Below are 20,289 nucleotides of genomic sequence, written 5' to 3'. Positions count from 1 at the left end.
CTGGAGTGGGTTCCCATGCCCTGCTCCAGGGGAACTTCCTGACCCAGGGATTGAACCCAAGTCTCCTGCATTGTAGGTGGGTTCTTAACCATTGAGCCACCGGGGAAGTCCCTTTCTGCCCATAGATTACACCTAGGGAAGCCTCTACCATTGACCCAAGTCCAGCTCACACCTGAGTTCCGCACTCCTTTCTACATTGTGGTTTGTTTTGTAAATCTACAGCAGTCCTAAAATTGACCTCACTGGTTCCTGGCTCATTCCCTTCTCTGTTGAGTTCCTCTAAGCTCTCAAACATCTGCTAGACTAGACGGTATGGATTATGATGGAGGCAGTGTCATCAGGGCTCAGAATGTGGGTCTTCTTTTCATGATTGTAATTCACTTTCTGCATCCGGTATTTATTGAGGCTCTTCTATGGAATAAAGCATTTGGGGTACAAAGCTGAGTAAGTCCTGATTCTTGCTTGAGTTGTTCATTGTGTAGTAGAAAAAACAGGTCTGGGTGAATTATGCACTGGGTGCATGGGTGAATTATGCACTATTCTGTGGTAGGCCCATTAGTAGAAGTCTAGGAGAATAGAGGGCTAGGGGAAGTATAGAAGGAGTGTATGATTGTCTGAGGGAGCTGGGGAAGGTCTTGGTGACATTTACCTTGGACCTTCAAGAAAATGAATTCACTAATTAGAAAAAGTTGAGGATGAAATCTTCCCAGATGGAGGGAATATTATGTGCAGAGTTGTGAAGTGTGAAATATCATGGGATCTTCTCTCCATCAGCCCCCCCACCCCCCAGATTTTTTTTTCATCAACGCATTACGTAAATTGTTTTCTTTGAAATAAGGGCATTGTTAAAACGACACCTCTGTGTCATTAATTCATAAGAATCTGAAGCTGAACTGGACCACTGTCTCCCAGTCAGGGTCTGAAGACTGTTGAGGACCCTCTAGGGATGTTCATGTTCTGGGTTTTCTTAGCACTAAAAAATACCCACATTTCATCTTGTGAGCTTTTTGTTGTTGATGATGTTAGTGACTGCACTGTTTTGGCAGCCAAAGTGCAGAAGTAGCCAAGAGTCCAGGGCCGTGGTGAATTATTCACTACTTAAAGCTGTGTGTGTGTGCTCAACAATGGGCATATAACTGGTGAGAAGCTACCTGATTCCTTTTCCCGTGGAGACAGACAGGAATTCATCAACCTCACTAAATGCATGTTCATGGGGTTTGTGGGGGTGGGGAGGAGGTGTGGGGTTTTGGGCAAAGGGCTCAGACTAGACAGAGCCCAGAGGTGGGAGGGGGTGTGATGTGTTCAAGAAGGGGAGGCTGGCTGTGGAGGCAGAAAGGAGTCAGAGGTACAAAATCAGGGATGTGAGGAAAGAAACTTTGAGGCCCTGCTGGATCATGTTAAGGCTTGAGACTTCATCTTAAGGGCAACAGGAAACCTTGAAAGGTTTCAAATAGGAGCCAACATGATCTGGTTTCTCTTTGGAGGAGATATTAGGTACTCAGTAAGAATTCATGGATGTTTATTGGATGACCACATGGATCTGAAAAAAATAAATAAATAAAGATGTTATCAAATCAAAGAGAAAAAGTGCTCCCCACCCCTCACCAGAGGAAAAAACCTGAAATTCTACCTAAAAGCAGTAACAAATAGTAAATAACATTTCATAAATTTTAAACTTAAAAAAAAAGTAAACTGTTTACTCTTTATAGCAAATTAGGAATCATTTGGAAATAGTTTGCCCATGGCCACGTAGTAAGATGGTGACTGATTCATTAGGCCCCGGTTCCTGAGTGAAACTGATCCTTCCTTCCCTTCTATGTCTCCTGCTTCTTTGCAGATAAAGGGATCAGATTCCTTTCCAGCTCTCATCAGAGCTCCTCCAAATGTGAGAGCTCTGATTGCAGCCATCTCCTTGGTTTGCTTTGTCGTAAAGATTTCCAGGCAGCTCCCAGGAGGTACAGTCACATCTTGCTCATCTTTGATTTCCCAGGCTCTAAAGTAGTGCAGAGCAGTCAGCAATTGAGTCTGATGATTAAATTAGCACCGATCGTATGAGCTGAATGATGTATAGGAGGCCAGCTGGCCTAGTCTCCTCAGCCCAGTTTGGCAGAAGCATGGAGAATAAAGTTGTGTAACGTTAACAAAAACTGTGGCTGTGTGGAGTGTTTTTGCCAAGAGATTGGCATTTTTTTTTAAAAGAAAATTTCAGAAAGCGAGAGATTTCTGTGTAATACGTCAATCATGGGGAGGGATCTGTCATTTTCTGGCAAGTGAATAGGCCATGGGAATTTTTTTTTTCATACCTACACTCACTTTTATGAATTATGAAGTATTATTTTTTCCTGGAGCCATCCAGAGTGGCAGGAAGGAGGCAAACCTGTCCATAGATTCAGTCTTCCTTCAAGTGTCTCTCGGGTTTTCTGTCTGTGCCTTTTTATCCCTCTCTCTCTCTGTCTCTTTCTTGCTCTACTCTTGCATTCTTTGGTAAGAACCGGTCATGGCACGTGTTACAGGATTTTCACCAGGATCCTTTCTTGGCTGTGATAGTGACAAGCTGGGGCAGCCTAAGAGTGACTGGTGGGGGTGAGGGAGGTCAGAATTCTAGTTTGGCGAGAGGCCAGGCCGTTGGGAAGGTCACCATGCAGTGTCGGGCATCCCGGGGCCCACAGGAGAGATGCAGAGCTTGGTGGGGGTGGCTGAAGGGTAGAGTTGTGGTCAGGCCGAGGTGGCCTGGGAGTCCCTGCCAGCTTCAGCATACGGAGCAGCCAGCCTGGCCAGATGAAGCAGGTAGGCAGCCTGGGAGGAGGCTGGCAGGAAGGTAAGTAGGGCAACAGGAAGCAGGATGCTGGTCTCAGCTCTGCTAGCTGGGACCAGGGACCCGGCTGGGGGTTGAGAGGACCAGGTGGGCGTGAGGGGCAGGGCAAGGAATCCCACCCCAGAGACAAAGGGCACCAGGGCTTCGGAACCCAGAGATGGGAAGCAGCAGCTGAGGCTTGTGTAGCACTGCGTTTAGTACCAGACATCATTCTGAGCACTTTTTTATATCAAGGCTTTTCATCTTACGTGATAATCTTGGGATAATCCTCATTTTACAAATGAGGAGATGGACGGATGCACATAAAGACAGAATAGCTCAATGAGTGTTATCCAGCTGAGAAGAGGCACCTCAGGCATACATGAGCAGCCTGGCTCCAGAGTCACTGCTCTGAACCAGCCTGCTCTGGAGAGTCCCCGTGATACCGTTGCTGGGAGAACCATTCACACAAATTGCAGTGTGTGGGGGCCCTTGCTGCTGGGCGATGTGGGTGGCCCTGATTCCATACTACTTCCTTTTAAAAAAAAAAAAAAGATTTTCCCCTCTGCCTTCTGATATGCCAGGCACTTTCTGTGTACTTTTCATACATTAACTCATTAGGTCCAGAACTCTCGTTACCTCCCTGTTGCAGATGAGGCCCACAGAGGCTTAAGGACATGCCTGCCTAGGTAGTAAGGTCTAAATTCAGACTCAGAGGACCACTGAGAGGGGAATGGATTGTAGTATTTTGTTTTCAGTTTTTTGTCTACCCTGCCAGTGGCAGATATCTGAAGCATGTCAGGGAGGGAACAGGGGTTACAAATATTAATGCTCAAAATGCCATATGGGTTTCTAGAGGGGAACAAGTGTATCTGTACTTGCAGAGCAGAAGAGGGAGAGAATCATCTAGTACACTATGCCCACTTAGAAAAACTTAAAAACAAAGAGCAAAATAATCCCCGAGGCTGAAGTGGCAGGCCTTGGACTCCTTTTCTAGTCCAGAGAGCCAGTGAGAGTTCAAACGCTCCTCCTTTGTTTCGTCCCTGACCTCTCAGAGTCCTGCTGCAGAACACGTACACGGGCTTACAAAAGTTAAAGGCTGGAGAAGTGTGGGGGGAAATTGGATAGCAGAATTCCCTTTAGTTTCCAAATCTGTATCCGTTCCCTTGATCACAGCTATGTAAAACTCAAACTAATCAGCTGGTTCTGGGCTTTTCTCTTCTTCCTCGCCTCCTTTCCAAACAGATGGAAAGGAGAAATGCTTGTCCTTTGTATTCCATCATGAATTCCATGGGTGTGCTATACCCCAAAGCCCAGCCCAGGTAAGGAAAAGCAACTCCATGTTTCAAAGTTTGAAGCCAACAAAAACTAACTGAATGTTACCTCGAGCTGAGAAGAGAGCTCCCTGATTTGTTGAGGACTGTACTGTTCCCTCCACTGAGCTCAGCTGAGACGTTTGTCAAATTGCAAGAACAACCTCTGCATCAAGAGTCATGTGGCATTTAGAAAATAGAATCACACAGGCAATGCCTTTTCATAAGGTCTTAACTTTGAACTGTTGATCATAGTGAGAGATGACTTGAAAGGAAACACAGTCAGCAGAGCAACCTCAAAATGGGAGGACGCCTTTGGGGGCTGTATGGTTTGGAAGCTACGCAGGGGTGAAAGATGGTGGGTTATGGGGAAACATCGACGCGAGGTGAGCCACGAGCTTTTCAGACTGGTCCTCACTGCAGCCTGAGACCAGAACAGTAGACCTGGGGGAAGTTGGTTTCTTCTTCATCCTCTCAACCAGTCACCTAACTGGCATGCATGCTAAGTCGCTTCAGTCGTGTTTGACTCTTTGCAACCCTATGGAGTGTAGCTGGCCAGGCTCCTCCGTCCATGGGATTCTCCAGACAAGAATACTGGAGTGGGTTGCCATGCCCTTCTCCAGGGGATCTTCCCCAGCCAGGGATTGAACCCGCCTCTGTTATGTCTCCTGCATTGGCAGGCAGGTTCTTTACCACTAGCGCCACCTGGGAAGACCCAGTTACTTAACTGGAGAACTCTTCAAATACCAAGAGGGTGCCAATCCCTTATTTGGTGTTCAACGCCTCTTGCTGTGGTGAAGTATGACACCCTTAAATTGGACCCTTAGAACTTAGACCTCACAGGATCTCAAGGCCCTTTCACCACAAGCTGGGGGCTTTTGAGATGATCTGAAACAGGATAGGAAGCTCCCAGGGACCTCTTGCTACTGTCAGCCAGCTCTCAGTTCAGAGAATTGTGGGATAGAAATGGTCAGTTCCAAGAATCTCTTGGGAGCTTCAAGTTCATTTTCTAGGAACACAGTTCCTTTGGGGAAGTCCAGGCTGAGTGTCTCACTGGCTGAACTCTGGCATCAGCCTAAACAGTGGGTTGAAGCCTTGAGGTGACTTGTACATGCAGTGCTTAATTCTGCATGGGAAGCTGCTTCAGTTGTGTTTGACACTTGTGAACGTGTAGCCCTCCAGCCAGGCTCCTCTGTCCATGGGGTTCTCCAGGCAAGAATACTAGAGTAGGTTGCCATGGGATCTTCCTGACCCTGGGGTCAAACCCTTGTTTCTGGCATCTGACTGCATTGATAGGTGGGTTGTTTACCACTAGTGCCACCTGGGAAGCCTGCAGTGTTTATGCTGTGGAGATCTGGAGATCCAAATGCTAGGGGCAGACTCCCCAGTCTATTCATTGATTTTCAGTTGTCAGCTTCTGGGTGACCAAATGACTTGTGATTAGACAGTTTTTAGAATGAAAGGAGTGGGAAAAATAGGGTTTTCCCCATCAAAGTGACCTTCTTTTATTTTACCAAATTCCTCCTGGGATACACCCACTCCTCCTCACTCCTTATCTTGAAAACCCTCTCAAGAAGGAAATGGGGATGGAATACTTAAATATAGAAAAGTATGACTTTGAATACAGCCATAAAGGTTAAAACCTTTCTGGGTATTAAAATGAGGGCTGAATTAGGGGACATCTGGGGTTCTCCCACCTCTGACAACTTGTTCAGCATTTTTCTATCCCCCTGGGAAATAGGCAGAGCCAGTGTCACATCTGTTTGTAGTCCTTGAGGGGTTTGGCTGTAGGGTTGCTGGACCACCAAAATATTAATACTTCGCTTGATCCAGTGCTCCAACCTGACTGCCTACCCTAAGTTAGATGTCCATACTGCGTACATTTGTAATCACAAATGAGCCCCTGTTCTTTAAAGACTTTCTTTAGACCCTTACATTGGCAGTTGGGAAATGCAGGAGAGGAAATAAACCCTCCACAGTTTTCCAAGTAGGGGGCAGTTTCTCGAATCTTGCTGGTGAATTATGGAAGAGGACTGCTTCTCCCCACTCCCCTCCTACAATTTGTTGTTGTTCAGTCACTAAGTTGTGTTCAAGTCTTGCGACCCCATGGACTGTAGCATGCCAGGCTCTGTCCTCTACTATCTCCCGCAGTTTGCTCAAAATCATGTCCGTTGAGTCTGTGATGCTATCTAACCATCTCTTCTTCCACCGCCCCCTTCTCCTTTTGCCTTCAATCTTTCCCAACATCATAGTCTTTTCCAGTAAGTTGGCTCTTTTGCATCAGGTGGTCAAAGTATTAAAGCTTCAGCAACAGTTTTTCCAATGAATAGTCAGGGTTGATTTTCTTTAGAATTGACTGGTTTGATCTCCTTGCAGCCCAAGGGACTCTCAAGGGTCTTCTGCAGCACCACAATTGAAAAGTATCAATCCTTTGGCATTCATCATTCTTTATGGTCCAACTCTCACATCCATACCTGACTACTAGGAAAACCATAGCTTTGACGATATGGACCTTTTCTGGCAAAGTGATGTCTCTGCTTTTTAATATGCTGTCTATATTTGTCATAGCTTTTCTTCTAAGGAGCAAGTGTCTTTTAATTTCATGGGTGCAGTCACCATCTGCAGTGATTTTGGAGCCTAAGAAAATAAAGTCTGCCACTGCTTCCACTTTTTCCCCTTCTATTGGCCATGAAGTGAGGGACTGGATACTGTGATCTTAGTTTTTTGAATGTTGAGTTTCAAGCCAGCTTTTTCAGTCTCTTGATTCACCCTCCTCAAGAGGCTGTTTAGTTCCTGTTCACTTTCTGCCGTTAGAGTGGTATCATCTGCCTGTCTGAGGTTGTTGATATTTTTCCTGGCAATCATCATTCCAGCTTATGATTTCTCCAGCCTGGCATTTCACATGATATACTCTGCATAGAAGTTTAATAAGCAGGGTGACGATATACAGCCTTGTCATACTCCTTTCCCAATTTTGAACCAGTCAGTTGTGCCACATCCAGTTAGATTCCCATTTCCCATTTAAAGATATTCAGAAACTATCTATGCTCTCAGTTGAAAGGAAAAGTGAAAGTTGCTTAGTCGTACCCGACTCTTTGCAACCCCATGGACTATACAGTCCATGGAATTCTCTAGGCCAGAATACTGTACTGGATAGCCTTTCCCTTCTCCAGGGAACCTTCCAAGCCCAGGGATCGAACCCAGGTCTCCCACGTTGCAGGGGGATTCTTTACCAGCTGACTCATAAGGGAAGCCCAAGAATACTGGAGTGGGTAGCCTATCCCTTCTTCAGGGGATTTTCCCAACCCAGGAATTGAATTGGGGTCTTCTGTATTACAGGCAGATTCTTTACCAATTGAGCTATCAGGGAAGTGAAAATCTAAGGAGAAAAAAGACCTTCTTGCCTTGATTTTCTGTTGAGTCTGGCTAAAATATCATATGGCTATAGTTATAGAGTTAATTAAAATAATAGAATCTGGAAATTCCCTGGAGGACCAGTGGTTAAGATTCAGGCTTTCACTGCCATGGACACGAGTTCCGTCCCTGGTCGGGGAACTAAGATCCCACAAGCCTTGCAGTTCAACCAGAAAACAAACAAACAAACAAACAAAACAAAACAGAATCTGACACAGGAATTTGAGCTTACAAGTCTTTTGACCCCATCCTTTTGCTTGATGGAAGGAAGAGCTGAAGTTAGTTTAGGAAGTGGCTTGCTCCCGGACACAGTTGTCAACAGGTAGGACTGCCACTGAGTCTCTTTCTATAAAATCCTTCCAATTGTACTCACCCTCTTCTGCCATAATCCTTGGTGTAGGCACAGGTGACATCTGTAGGAACCTTAGCATTCTGGGGTTCTGAAGGACAGATGAGTCCCTTGGGCATCTTTTATATTTGAAAAGATTGATGCTGTTTCTAAGGTATGCAGCTGTGATTAGAGGACCCGAGTGGGTCAAGGCAGACCTGGAAAAACTATGCTCGGCTTAGCAGTTGTAGCTCTCGTGTTACTTCTTGTGACTCAGGTTTGTTCCTTTAAGAGTTACGCTTTTCAGAGATACTGGCTAGAAGGACGGACTTCATTTCCTGGGTCCAGGGCCAGCCAGTCACTCCTGTGCTGAATTCCCATGAACTGCAGCCAACACCTTCCAGCTGACAAAGCAGAGTGTCATCGATAAGTGTTTATATTGCACTTTAGACTTGCAAAGTTCTTTCTCTGGGTTATTTCTTACCTCAGTTTGGCAGGTGAAGAAACTAAAGCCCATAGAAGTGGTGACTGGTCCAGAGTCATCTGCCCAGTTAGTAGGGAACGTGATGCTGGGCTCAGCCTCTGAGTTTCTGGGTCATTGCTTTACCTGTGAATCACGCAGCTTCTCTAGATTATGTTCTTTGCCTCTCACCAACTTCTTTTTTTCCCAAATTAAGCTGACTTCTTTTACAGTGAGCGATACAGAGCTCTTGTTTCAAAACTGCAGTACCTTGTTGGTTGACCAGAAATCTGCAAGTAGCTAGGTACGCTTCAATGTGGCACCTGACCTTGGTCAAACCGTGTTGTGGTGTGGTGGGTCCTGGGGAGGCAGTGGCACTTTTCTGATTGGGTTTTTGGAAAAAGATCAATGCTGTTTTAGGAATATTAAAGGTCTAAGCATTGGGGAAAAGGAATTGAAGTTAAAATATTGGCTGTCGCCTAAAGGAGATTTAAAAAAAAATCAAACTAAAAAAAAAATGAACAATTTTGCATCTGCAGAAAGGCTTTTGAGGACTTTAGGCTTCATTTTCAAACCTCACTAGTTGGGTCACAGAGGTACTTTCTTGCCAATGAGGCGGAGAGATTTCAGTAAGAATATTGAAAACTTTTACAGTAGAAATTCCCAGAAGAAATCTTACCATCTGTTTATCCTGTTTTTCTTTTATCTTGGTTTAAAAAATTTTTTAAAGATCAGTTATTGCCTGTTTGTCTGCAGTTGCATCTGTTAAGTACAGATGTTGGATCGAGATGAGTATCTGTTCACTTGTCTTTACACAATGGTCTCTGAAAATATTATGAAATTTCTCCGTCACTCCCCACCTCCCCCCCTCCAGTGGTGCGTTTCATTAAGAAGATGAGCAGTTGTGTTTAGAGTATTCCATCGCCTGCCTTTCCCAACGTACCAAGCAGCCTTTTAGATGCTGATTCGTGTTTGTTGCAGAACTATATGATCCAGGCGAATCGGGAAGCAGCCCTCAGCTTGGCAGGGTGCTCCGAGCGGCCCTCCGCTCTCCGAGGGAACGCTCTTCAGCTGACTGAAGCAGGGGAGCTGAGCCAATCAGAGGCCACTTTCCTAGCTCAGCCACCAGTCTGTGGTTGAGGAACGGTTTTGCTTTTTTATGCTCTGTATTGGGAAGGCAGATAAAATGCCAGGTCTGGACTGCCTCTGGGGATAAGCTCACCCTGTGTGATGTGAATGAATAGCATCTTGCCTGGTACATCCACAGCAGTTGATAAGGCAGGTGCAGTTCTTCCAAACAGGCCTTTTCTGTCTTTACCTCTAGCTGTGGCTTTACCTCTGTAGCAGTTTTGGTTTTGCCTTGAAAGAGGTGCTCTGGATTATCAGACCTCCATGTATGACAATTTGTACCTGCATGGAATCGAAGACTCGGAGGCTGTAAGTATTTTCATAGATAGATGATTTCCTCTCTCCTCCTCTTCCTTCTCCCACTAACCCCCCCCCCCCCATTTCTTAGGCATCGCAGGGAACAAGGAGCTGAAAGCCAACATTATTCGGGTGCTTGCTGGCTACTGTGTGAATGTTCTCTGTCTAGTTTAGAGTTGACTGAAATCATCCTTTATTATATAATTTCTTGTCAAGCAAAAAAGAAATTAGGGTGATAGGCAGAGGGATCTAAGTGTGTAGTCTGCCTAGATTTATACAGTCCTGAGTCCACGTTTGATCTAACAAGGGGTAACTGCTCCTTGTAGACTGCCTTAAACTATGCAGCAAGTGCCTATGTTTTCCAATAGCAGGGTTCACAGAAAAGGCTCATTCATTATATAATACACATTGTTTATTGAGCTAGCGTGAATGGAAGTGCCTCAGCGGTAGCTGTATTCTGTGCTTTCTGGCCCACAAGCAGTGCAGATCTCCTGCTTCTTTGTTAAGGAAATCAGATGCAAAGGTTGTGGTCAGATAACACCCCCGTGCAGAGGCAGGAGTGTGTCCCTCTACTCTATCTACCCTGGAAGCCTGGAGTAGGCTCACATGTGTTTTGGCTTAGAAAACTGGACTCCTTTCCCTCCATCAGTCAGGCTCATGTAATCTATTAAAATCAGGATGAATGTGGTTTTGAGAAATCCCTAAAATCAGACCATCCGAAGACTAGCTTTTGAATCCAGGGTAAAGCTGATGACTGAATCTTTTACTATTGCTAGTGGTGTTTCTTGATTTTTTCATCAATTATATAGACTGCTTTGGCTTGGCTCATGGGACCTGCTGTGTGGAGACTGAATTTTCTAGGAGTGCAGTGCCATACATGTTGCCACATTTGAAACAGGAATGTGTTATATAAGGTTCTCTGGCTAAACGACCAAATAAACAGCTTATAACAGAAGGGAAAAAAACCCTATGCTATACGTCAGTGCAGACGTATGTATCAAATGATGTGCTAGCCCTGAAAGATAGAAACCCTCCGTGCCGATGAGGCATCCCATTTTCTTGCCTGTCTGCGTGTGAGCTCTCACTCCAACTCGTTTCCGCAAAGTCTCTCTGCGTGTCGCCCAGCGTGCTCGTAAATTACCAGCCTGTCAGTTTACTGCAAGGGACCATAGTCACAAACGGCGGCTGTGGCTGCAACGGAGAAGGTCCACGTTGGCGAGTGGGGTGGGAGGATGGAAGCTCCAAGTGGAGGAGTGGAGTGACCCGGCTTCCTTGGCTGGGTCCTTCAGAGGCCTGATTATTTCTCCTGCCCCTTCTCTCCACACTCCCTTACAAAACATGTGATGTCTCATTGAATCGCAACTTTGATTCCCGGTCCTTGGTTTTTAAACTTAGGTGGATTGGACTTATTGCAGAATAAACTGGTGATGTGGGACCCCTGGCTGCTCTGACCAGAGTCAGCTAGGAACGAATGTCTCCGGCACCTTGTTCTCCAGAACTGTGTACATTTCGGAAACACTGGTTCAGAGGGGAGCCATTCTAAGCGGGAGAACATTCTCCCTCATCTTGGTCCGGCCTCCCAGGACGGCCGAGTTCCAGTGTCAGGTGGGACGCGGCCGAGGGCAGTGATATGAGCCATGGTGGTAGCTGGCGGCAGGAAGTGCTGGCTTCCGCAGTGCCCTACTCCCACTGACTTGGTGGTGGCCAGCAGGCTGAGCTCCTGGGGCTGAGCATGTCCGCGGAGGCCGGGCAGGTGGGCAACCCGAGGAACTGAGCAAGATACCTGGACCATCCTGAGTTAAAAGTAGGGGAGGCTTTCTGACGGGTGGGATCGGAAGCATGTCCCATAAATCTGAGGGGGAAGGCAGAGGTGTTCAGAGGGGTGAACTGTCTGTGAATGCTCATTTGAGTTTATTTGTTTTTATAAGGAAGAATAATGTGATGTGTTACCCGAGATGGTGTGAACAAAGCTTCAAGCCAATGGAGAAGACTAGGCCTAAATAGCTGACCCGGTGAAGTGAAAAATAAAGCCACACCTGGAGAGCCACATCCTCTGCAGTCTTTCTCAGTGCCAATGCATTTATGGCTGTAAGTGTGGGGTTTGCCCAGATGCAAGCTAAGCTCTCGGAACAGGTCTGGTGGATAGGTGTGCTGGCGGCCAGCTGCAGGCCGAGAATACACAGGCACTGAACGCTGAGTGTGGCGCTTCCCTTTGGGGGGTTGGGGAAGCCACCCACGAGTGTCCCAGCGCTCTGTGCGGTTGCAGATGTCTTTGTGGGGTGTGTGGGGTTTTACCTGTCATAAGTGATTCTGTTCAGTGTGTTCACCCAGTCAGCCTGTCATAAGATCATCTCACCTGGGAACTGATCATTTATTCTGAATAAGAACAAAGCCTTACTGTACACTGTTAGCACCTCACCTCCCCGTAGTAGGAGAGAGGTTTTGGCACTGTGATGCGAGGCTTTTTCCTAAGGTCTGGTCCAGAGGGAGATAGTATATTCCTGGTACGCTAGATTTTTCACTCGTAACTCTCTGTGTTTTACGTACTGTGTGTATGATACAAAGAGAGAGGAGCAGGAGCTATGCTGCAATACACTTAAGTCAGGGCATTTTAGACGGGAGTCCTTAGGAACCTTTGGACAAGTCTGTTAACTTCTGCTCTGGTTTCTAAAAGGTTGGTGAAGTGTCAGCATCATTTAGGTTTATAAGGAAGCATTCATACAAAAGACCTTTTGGTGTCCCATAGCCAGGTCCCACACAGGAGTGGAGGTTTCACGGAGAACATCACATCACTCCTTTTGTTCCCTTGACATGCATAATGAAGTGTGTAGTGGATAATGTGGTGAGTCCACACCCCACCCAGGTCAGTTACATCCATCACGAGCAGCCTGTCTCTATACTGTCTCCTATGGGAAGGTTGCCTCATTCCACCTTCCCCGCCCTCACTGGGTCTTCATGAAGCTCTTAGAACCCAAGATACTTTTCATTGGCTGAGCCCCCAATATACACAACGTTTTTTATCTGATGCACAATTGATTTTGACAGATCTGCTCCTTGATAAACACATTTTATAAATGGATTCATTGTGTATTTTGATGTTTGTGAAATCAGTATATGAAATTTTTTTTTCCCCCATGCATCAGGGGTTATTATATCAACAGTAGGAGGGAAGTTCTTGTAGAGATAGTGAAAGAAACAGCTAAGTAGAAAAAGTTACCTAAAATCCACCCAGAGATAATTGCCATTGACATGTTACTGTGTATTATTTCAGACTGTTCTTGTATATATATATGTAAGTATGTCATTCTAAACCTGCTACTGTGTATTGCATTCTGTGAAGTCCTGTTCTCACTTGATGAAATATGAACACAGGAGGACTAAACTGGCCTGTGCAGGAGGTGCTTTGCAAAATTGAAAGCTCCTACATGGACCTTCTGGAATTTTGAGCATTTTAAATGAAGTTCACACTGTTAAGAGTACTTTGTAACGTGAAGCCAGGTTTAATTGCCCATAAAATTAATAGCTGATTTTTCTGACATAATTTATTCCATTTTCAAATGCTTAAATATGAAAATAGAGGGAGAGAGCTGATCTTTTTCAATAAAACAGATGATCAGATCACAATTCAAGGCATTTACTAGGGAGGGAAAAATATTCTTTTAAGTGTTTTCAGTCATAGAAAGGAACCATGGTGTTTTAATTAATACTCTTAGAACTCTTAAAGCAAAGGTAAATTTATAAAATCTAATGTATATGTATATATTAAAAACACATATGTAAATTTATATCTACTTACATATTGTAAGGATAACTGTATGTTAGTTATTTAAACTATTCATTTTCTATAAGCCGTGTAACTGTATGTGTTTGCCTACATGTCTGTGTGCCCATAGGTGTACACACACTGTTCACCTGCCTACATTGATGGACATGCACGTTTAGACACTCCATTCTTTGCTAACTGATGGTTAATTCTAAGTGGGTGATTTCTGCCATAGAGCTTTTGGAGAAGGAACCTTAACTGCTTTTAAGATAAAGATACCCAAGAGTGTTGAAAAGCAACACATCCTCAAGAGAATAAATGACTGCTACTTTTAAAGATATAATAAGATTTTAAAATATGAAGATATGTCCTTGTGTTTGTTAGGAAGGAGGATGAACTTCAAACAGAAGGCTTTGTGTGTTTAGGGATCTTTGGAAAAACACTCTAGGGTTACTGAGGATTAGATTTCTTTTGGAAATGTTTAGACCAGCGGTCTTTAGGGTTTGGTGGATCAGAAGATTCTTCCTGAGGTTGGAGAGTCTTTCTGGCCTATTTCCAAAGATTCAGGCCTGTCCTGGGGAAGAATTCATCACTGACCAGGGAGGAAAACCCAGTTCTGCTTATGGTCTGTGTGATAAGTTTGACTATGAAAGTCAACTTGTTTTACTCAGCAGTTTTGGTGTTTGTTCTGTCTGTTAAATGATGAACAGAACCTTCTCCTTAATTGATCCTTAGCAATGATAGCTTTCTAAAATATATATTGAGATGATTTCTCAATATAATTGTCGTGGAGCTAAAGAGAGAAGTTCCTTAGATCTGGTCAGAACCCATGAATTTGCCTCTCCGAGGTCATCAGTTTTGTCTGTTTCTTGATACTTTCCATTTTCGAGCGGCAAAGGGAAACATTAGGATCAATCCCTGACTTTCACTAGGGGCCTCTGGATCTCCGTTCCTGCTGGTGTTCTGCTTCCTATTCAAATACGATGAGTCAATCAGGATTTCAGAATGTGGTCGTGAGACTCCCTGTGTCCCTCTGTAGGAAGATCTACACTAATGATTAAAAACAAAATCCCATGCTTTTAGGGTGAGGATGGGCCATTTGCCCTAGTCCTTCCCTTTCCATCAGAGTTCAACTTGGATATTCCTTCTGTGTGGACAGTTTCCCAACAGTCGGTCCACCATCTCTCCCATAAACACCCCTTACCTATGTAAGCTAAGCCCCCCAAGGAAGACGAGGAGATGTAACTAAATGTGCTATGTGTGTTCTTTTACTTCCATCTCCCAGTAGTCCTTTATAATAATCAAGTCATGAGCTCAGATTTCCATGACACTAAATTCAAAATTATACCAAGAAGGCTGTGTAGATAGAGACTCTGTATGCTGATCTAAACTGGGCTGATTTAGGTGCCTGTGGTGTGTTGGTATCGGGTCACGCAGACTGTGATCCCAGCAACAACTGCTACAGAAAGTGAGGCCATGTTGAGCAGATGCCTAGGATCTCGTTTATTGAGCATGGGGCACTAGTGGTGTGTAAACTTGAGGGAGTTTACAGTTCACGTAAAATAATGGCAAGTGGATGGAAGCTATAGATTTTTATACTTTGGACTTTGAACTTTTAGGACTTTGAAGAGTCTAAGATAAAACCGTATGGCCCACTCAAAAGGAAGGTGGCCCAGATAGCTCACATGACAGTTTTTAAGATCTAAATAGACCAATCCTTATTTTCACTCTACATTTATGTAGTTTTTAAAGCACAAATGTGTGGCTTGGGCAATAAATATTTTTCTCTCTCTTAAATGGTGATGCAGTATCAGTACTTCCTATATCTTATTTTTTTCTTTGCATCTGTTCTCAGAAATATTGAAGTCTTCCATTTAAAGCAGGATGTTTTGAATTTGCTTTAGTTCCTTTTTGTTCAAGGGTATTGATCTGAGTACCTCTTAATGGGAATACTAGCAGCTGTCAATTGTTTAGGAGCTTGATCATATAGTTTATGAATGACTTAGTCCTCTTATTTTACCTTTTTTGTTTATATTATTCTGTAATCCCTGTTTTCTTTTCAGCTGGAGCATCATATAGGAAAAAGAATCTGACTGTCACTGTTATGACTGTATTAATCGATTTGTTGAAAAGTTCAGTGAGTGATCAGGTTGTAATTAAAAGTATCTCCCAGTCTTTTTTAACCTCCATAAAACTTAAAAATTTTTCTATCTTCTACTGAACATGTCTATGAGCTGGAAAGTGTCAAGGTTACTTTTTGTATTTTGTGTAATGATTCATGTGTATGTGATGTATTAGTGTTGTAATGAAAAACAGACTCAGTCAAAATTGTCGGGGATTAAGTCCTGGTTCTCTACTTCCTGGCTTGTGGCCCTGGGTACATGTCATAAATTTTCTGGGCATCAGTTTCCACATCCCTGAAGTGTCAGTGATAATGGTACCTGCATCTGGGGTGGTTTCAAAAATTATGTATAAAGCCCTTGAAACATATACTGTGGTTTTTGTTATTATTATTAAATGTATAATGAATATACTTATGCTTTGGGGAGCAAAACATACTCATCCCTTGGTAGGTTTTGATATCCCCACCAAATCCTGTGGTCTATTTTCAGAGTAATGGCGTGGCTTTTGACAGTGATTTCCAAAAGTCTTAATAGTAGTTGACAGGTGAAAGTCCACACAGGTCTCCTAAGGCCTTACAATTGGTCAATTGGTTTATTGTATTTTCAGAAGAGTGGGTGAAGGAATGTCATTGAAAAAGTGCAGGAGTTGGAGGTCTTGGACTAGCAGTGACCTTGGGCAAGTCATGTAATCACTCTAATCCTCAATATTTTCCCCTGTAAAACAAAGAGGTTTGACTAGATAATTTCTAAGGTTTCTTCAAATCCAAAGTTCTATTCTATTTGCTGATAAGCAGTTTCTTTAGTTGGGGTACAGATGCCACCATATGCCATTTGCTTTTTGAAATGATCAATTCCTGCAGTGTTTTGTGATAAGGGGTTGGGATTTGGACCTTGAGCTTTTTCAGAATCTTTGAAGGAGGAAGATGTGTGTGGCACACATCTTTGAAAGGACTAGATATTTTTAAAGGGGGATTTTTAAAAATTGTAGACTTTTAACATTAGAAGCCAAAAAAGGATGCTTTTCCTATTGCTCATTTGCTTGCCAAAACCCACATGCACTTCCCGCCCATAGCAATTCGAGCTGGAAACACTTGAGTCTCATCTCTAAGGTAAAATAAATCAAAGGCAAAAGCTTTCTGAGAAGTAAGTTTCTCCTATCTCTTATTGATGATTGAGGATAAGTATATTTCTTCTTTAAATTATGTCTGTTTTGGGCTTTCCTGATAGCTCAGTCAGTAAAGAATCTGCCTGTAGTGCAGGAGATCCGGGTTCAACCCCTGGGTCAGGAAAATCCCTTGGAGAAGGAAATGGCAAACAAATCCAGTATCCTCGCCTGGAAAATCCCATGGACAGAAGATCCTGATGGGCTGCAGCCCACGGAGTCACAGAGTCAGGCAAGACTGAGCAACGAACACTTTCACTTTCCTTCTTAATTGTATACTAGGAGAGTATTGATCAAAAAAAAGTTTCAGTAATTGTTTTGTGATTTAATTATCAAGAATGTTTACTGTTTGGTGTTTTCTTGCTTTAAAGACTTTTCTTCAGCTCAGCATTATCATCTTTTGGGGTACACTGAAAACAATAATTGGTCAGTAGGAAAACCCCAGGAATAGAAAAAATTCTAGGAGACATTCATTATTTTTTAAAACGCCATTTGTTACAATCTCTATGATTTTCCTCTATGATAAAGCAAAAGGCCACTAAGATGAAAGAGTAAAGAATGTTTACTTCAGCCCCAAATCAAATATTCCCTTAAATATTCTTTGAAGTAAGAGTTGGAGGCAAATATTTATCATCAAGCAAGTAAAGTATGATGACCATCATGCTAAAATAGTGAATAAACAAATTAGTTCCCCAGTTTATTTCCAGAGAGTCACTGCTGCTGCTGCTGCTAAGTCACTTCAGTTGTGTCCGACTCTGTGCGACCCCATGGACGGCAGCCCACCAGGCTTCCCCGTCCCTGGGATTCTCAAGGCAAGAATACTGGAGTGGGTTGCCATTTCCTTCTCCAGAGAATCATTATTGATAGCTTAATATCCAATTTCAACATATGTCCCAGAGATTAATGTCTTGGGGTTTGTTTGATTCAATGACTCTATTGATCCAAGAGGTAGAGTTAAGAACTTATTATTAGATTTTCAAATAATCTCACATTTAATCTCATATTGTTGCTTAGAATATAGGGATGGAATTATATATTTGTATTAAGTAGGTGATGTTGATAAAGTAGAGAAGTGCGGAACATTTCATAGTTACCATGATGCTCTGGGCCTGTTGAGAAGTATGAGAATGCTGTGGAGTAAGAAATAAAGCCACACAGGTCCAGAAAGGCTAGGTAGATACTTGATTTTAGAAAGAGAAGATCTCTTGATGGTCACATTTAATTATCAGGTAACTGAAGTCTAAAAATTTAGTATATAAATGTGATGTATTTTCCTTGAGTACCAATGTTAGTTTTCTTCTGTATTGTAAATTTCTGAGGTCATATATTGTATTTTATTGACCCTAAGGCCTGCCCACACTCCCACCCCCGACACACACATACATTTTGATACATCTGAAAAGGGGCCCCCTCTCAAATTAATGACATCTCATAGCTTTTTAAAGATTATTTCTTTATTTTTAGCAGTGCTGGGTCTTTATTGCTGTGTGTGGGCTTTCTCTCGTTGTGGTAAGTGGGGGCCGTTCTTTGTTGCGGTGCCCAGGCTTCTCACTGCGGGGGTTTTTCTTCTTGTGTAGCATGGGCTCTAGGCACATGGACCTCAGTAGTTGCAGCACGTGGGCTCATTAGTTGCGGCTCTCAGGCCCTAGAACGCGCAGGTTCTAGTAGTTGTGGTGCTCAGGCTTTAGTTGCCCGAAGCATGTGGAATCTTCCTGGACCAGGGATTGAACCTGTGTCCCCTGCATTGGCAAGTGGAGTCCTATCCACTGTACCACCAGGGAAGTCCGACATCTCATAGTTTTATCAGTAGTTTTTCCCTAAGTGACACATAATCTGATGTTGAGTCTTAAAATCATTGTCATCTTAAATTCAGTGGAGTGGAGTATTTAGGAAAAAATATTTAAGCAATACAAAGCCATAGAGTGTGAAAAATTTGTCTTCCTTGACTATACCCCACCTAGTTCCTTCCTCAAAGATAGCTGTTCTTAACAATTTAATGGGTATATCTTCAGACTTGTTTTTCCTATGAAAAGTGAAAATGAAAGTCATTCAGTCATGTCCGACTCTTTGTGACCCCATGGACTATACAGTCCATGGAATTCTCCAGGCCAGAATACTGGAGTGGATATTCTTTCCTTTCTCCAGGGGATCTTCCCAACCCAGGGAACAAACCCAGGTCTCCCGCATCGCAGGCAAATTCTTTACCAGCTAAGCCACAATACATTGACATTTAGAGAAACATTACTTACAACACACACATCCTATTTGTAATTTTAAAAATATAAACGAGACCATAATAAATATTATTCTGTGATTTGCTTTCTTTACCTAAAAATATTCCATGGGTATTTTTCCCTATCAATCTATTCTTTTTAATAACTGAATGACATAATGTGTGTGTAGGGTGGAATTACCATAATGAATTTAATCCACTGATAGATTTAGGATGTATTCCATTTTCAATCCTGCATATAAGTGTTATAGTTAATTTTCCTACGTATGAATCTTTGTTTATACATGGAGCATTTCCCCAAAATAGTTTCCTAGAACTGCAATTGCTGGGGTTAGTACATTTCAAGATTTATAGATATTGGTGAGTATTGTAAAACATTTTTATATTAAAATAAAATATAAACATTCTTTTTTGATTGAGAATAAGCCAAATTAGCTCAAGGTTTTAATGTGAAATATAAGGCTTCAAAGAACTTTCTTGATCAAGGGAAGCAACTTTGGGCTGTGGCCTCCAGATTTCATAGGAAGAATTTATTTACTTTCTGTTGTAATACTTTTACTTTAAAAATCCCACAGAGACTTGCATGTACCCCCCCCTCCCGCCAAGTTCATTTCATTAAAAAAAAATAAACTGAGGTTCAAAGGGACCCAGACAGTTTGTGGTGGAATTGTCCCTAGAACCTTTTCATAGTGCTTCCTAGAGCAGTATTCTTTCTACAATGCCAAATTCCAGGGTTAATAATATTTTTTAAAAATGGAGTAAACCAGTGAAGGATGGTATAAGCAAATTATTTTGTATGGTGCTTGCTTGACAGCTAACAAAGCAACTGGGAATTGGGAGAACCTCCAAGATACAGAATAGATTGCTCTCTGACCCAAATGGTGAGCTCTTTATCTAAGACTGAAATCCAGATTAAAATTGTAATTTCTTTCAAGCTTTTTTGTTTGCTATTGCTTTCTGATATGGTTTGCAATCCCCAGTCATTGATGGATTAAAGTGATAATGCATCCATAAAACTTAAATGAACTTTAAAAGCTCAATACTCAAGAATGTCAGAAAGAGGTCTTGTGTTTTAGGAAAATGTTAGCGTTTTCGTTATTTGTATGCAGGTCTTGTTGACATTTGCATGTTGATGGTACATTTGACTCTAACCAAAAGTGACCAAAGTTCCATTTTCATTCTTTCTTTTTTTCGAGTCATCTCCATGAGCTTCCAATCCAGGAAAATACTTGCATAATTCAGTAGTGATATTTTTAAAAGGTAAAAGAAAAGGG

General features: G+C 42.9%; 1 protein-coding gene across 4 annotated transcripts in view; it reads left to right on the top strand.

The window, feature by feature from the left end:
* The window catches only part of CACNB4 (calcium voltage-gated channel auxiliary subunit beta 4), a 266,569-nt gene that overhangs the window by 117,276 nt on the left and 129,004 nt on the right, over nucleotides 1-20,289 (top strand). The window contains exons 1-2 of one of the 4 annotated variants that reach the window (XM_043488112.1): nucleotides 9,468-9,746; nucleotides 11,663-11,822. The exons of 2 other annotated variants lie outside the window; for them this stretch is intronic. In XM_043488112.1, the coding sequence (XP_043344047.1) occupies nucleotides 11,817-11,822 (6 nt within the window). In that variant the 5' untranslated portion in view covers nucleotides 9,468-9,746; nucleotides 11,663-11,816. Of the gene's footprint in view, nucleotides 1-9,455; nucleotides 9,747-11,662; nucleotides 11,823-20,289 lie in introns of those variants that run through there. One more of the 4 variants, XM_043488111.1, reaches the window with a different exon arrangement.

The sequence above is a fragment of the Cervus canadensis genome, chromosome 15 (genome assembly GCF_019320065.1).
Source record: "Cervus canadensis isolate Bull #8, Minnesota chromosome 15, ASM1932006v1, whole genome shotgun sequence".
NCBI classification, from domain to species: domain Eukaryota; kingdom Metazoa; phylum Chordata; class Mammalia; order Artiodactyla; family Cervidae; genus Cervus; species Cervus canadensis.
The sequence above is the reverse complement of the archived record's forward strand: the minus strand, read 5'-3'. Positions and strand labels throughout refer to the sequence as shown.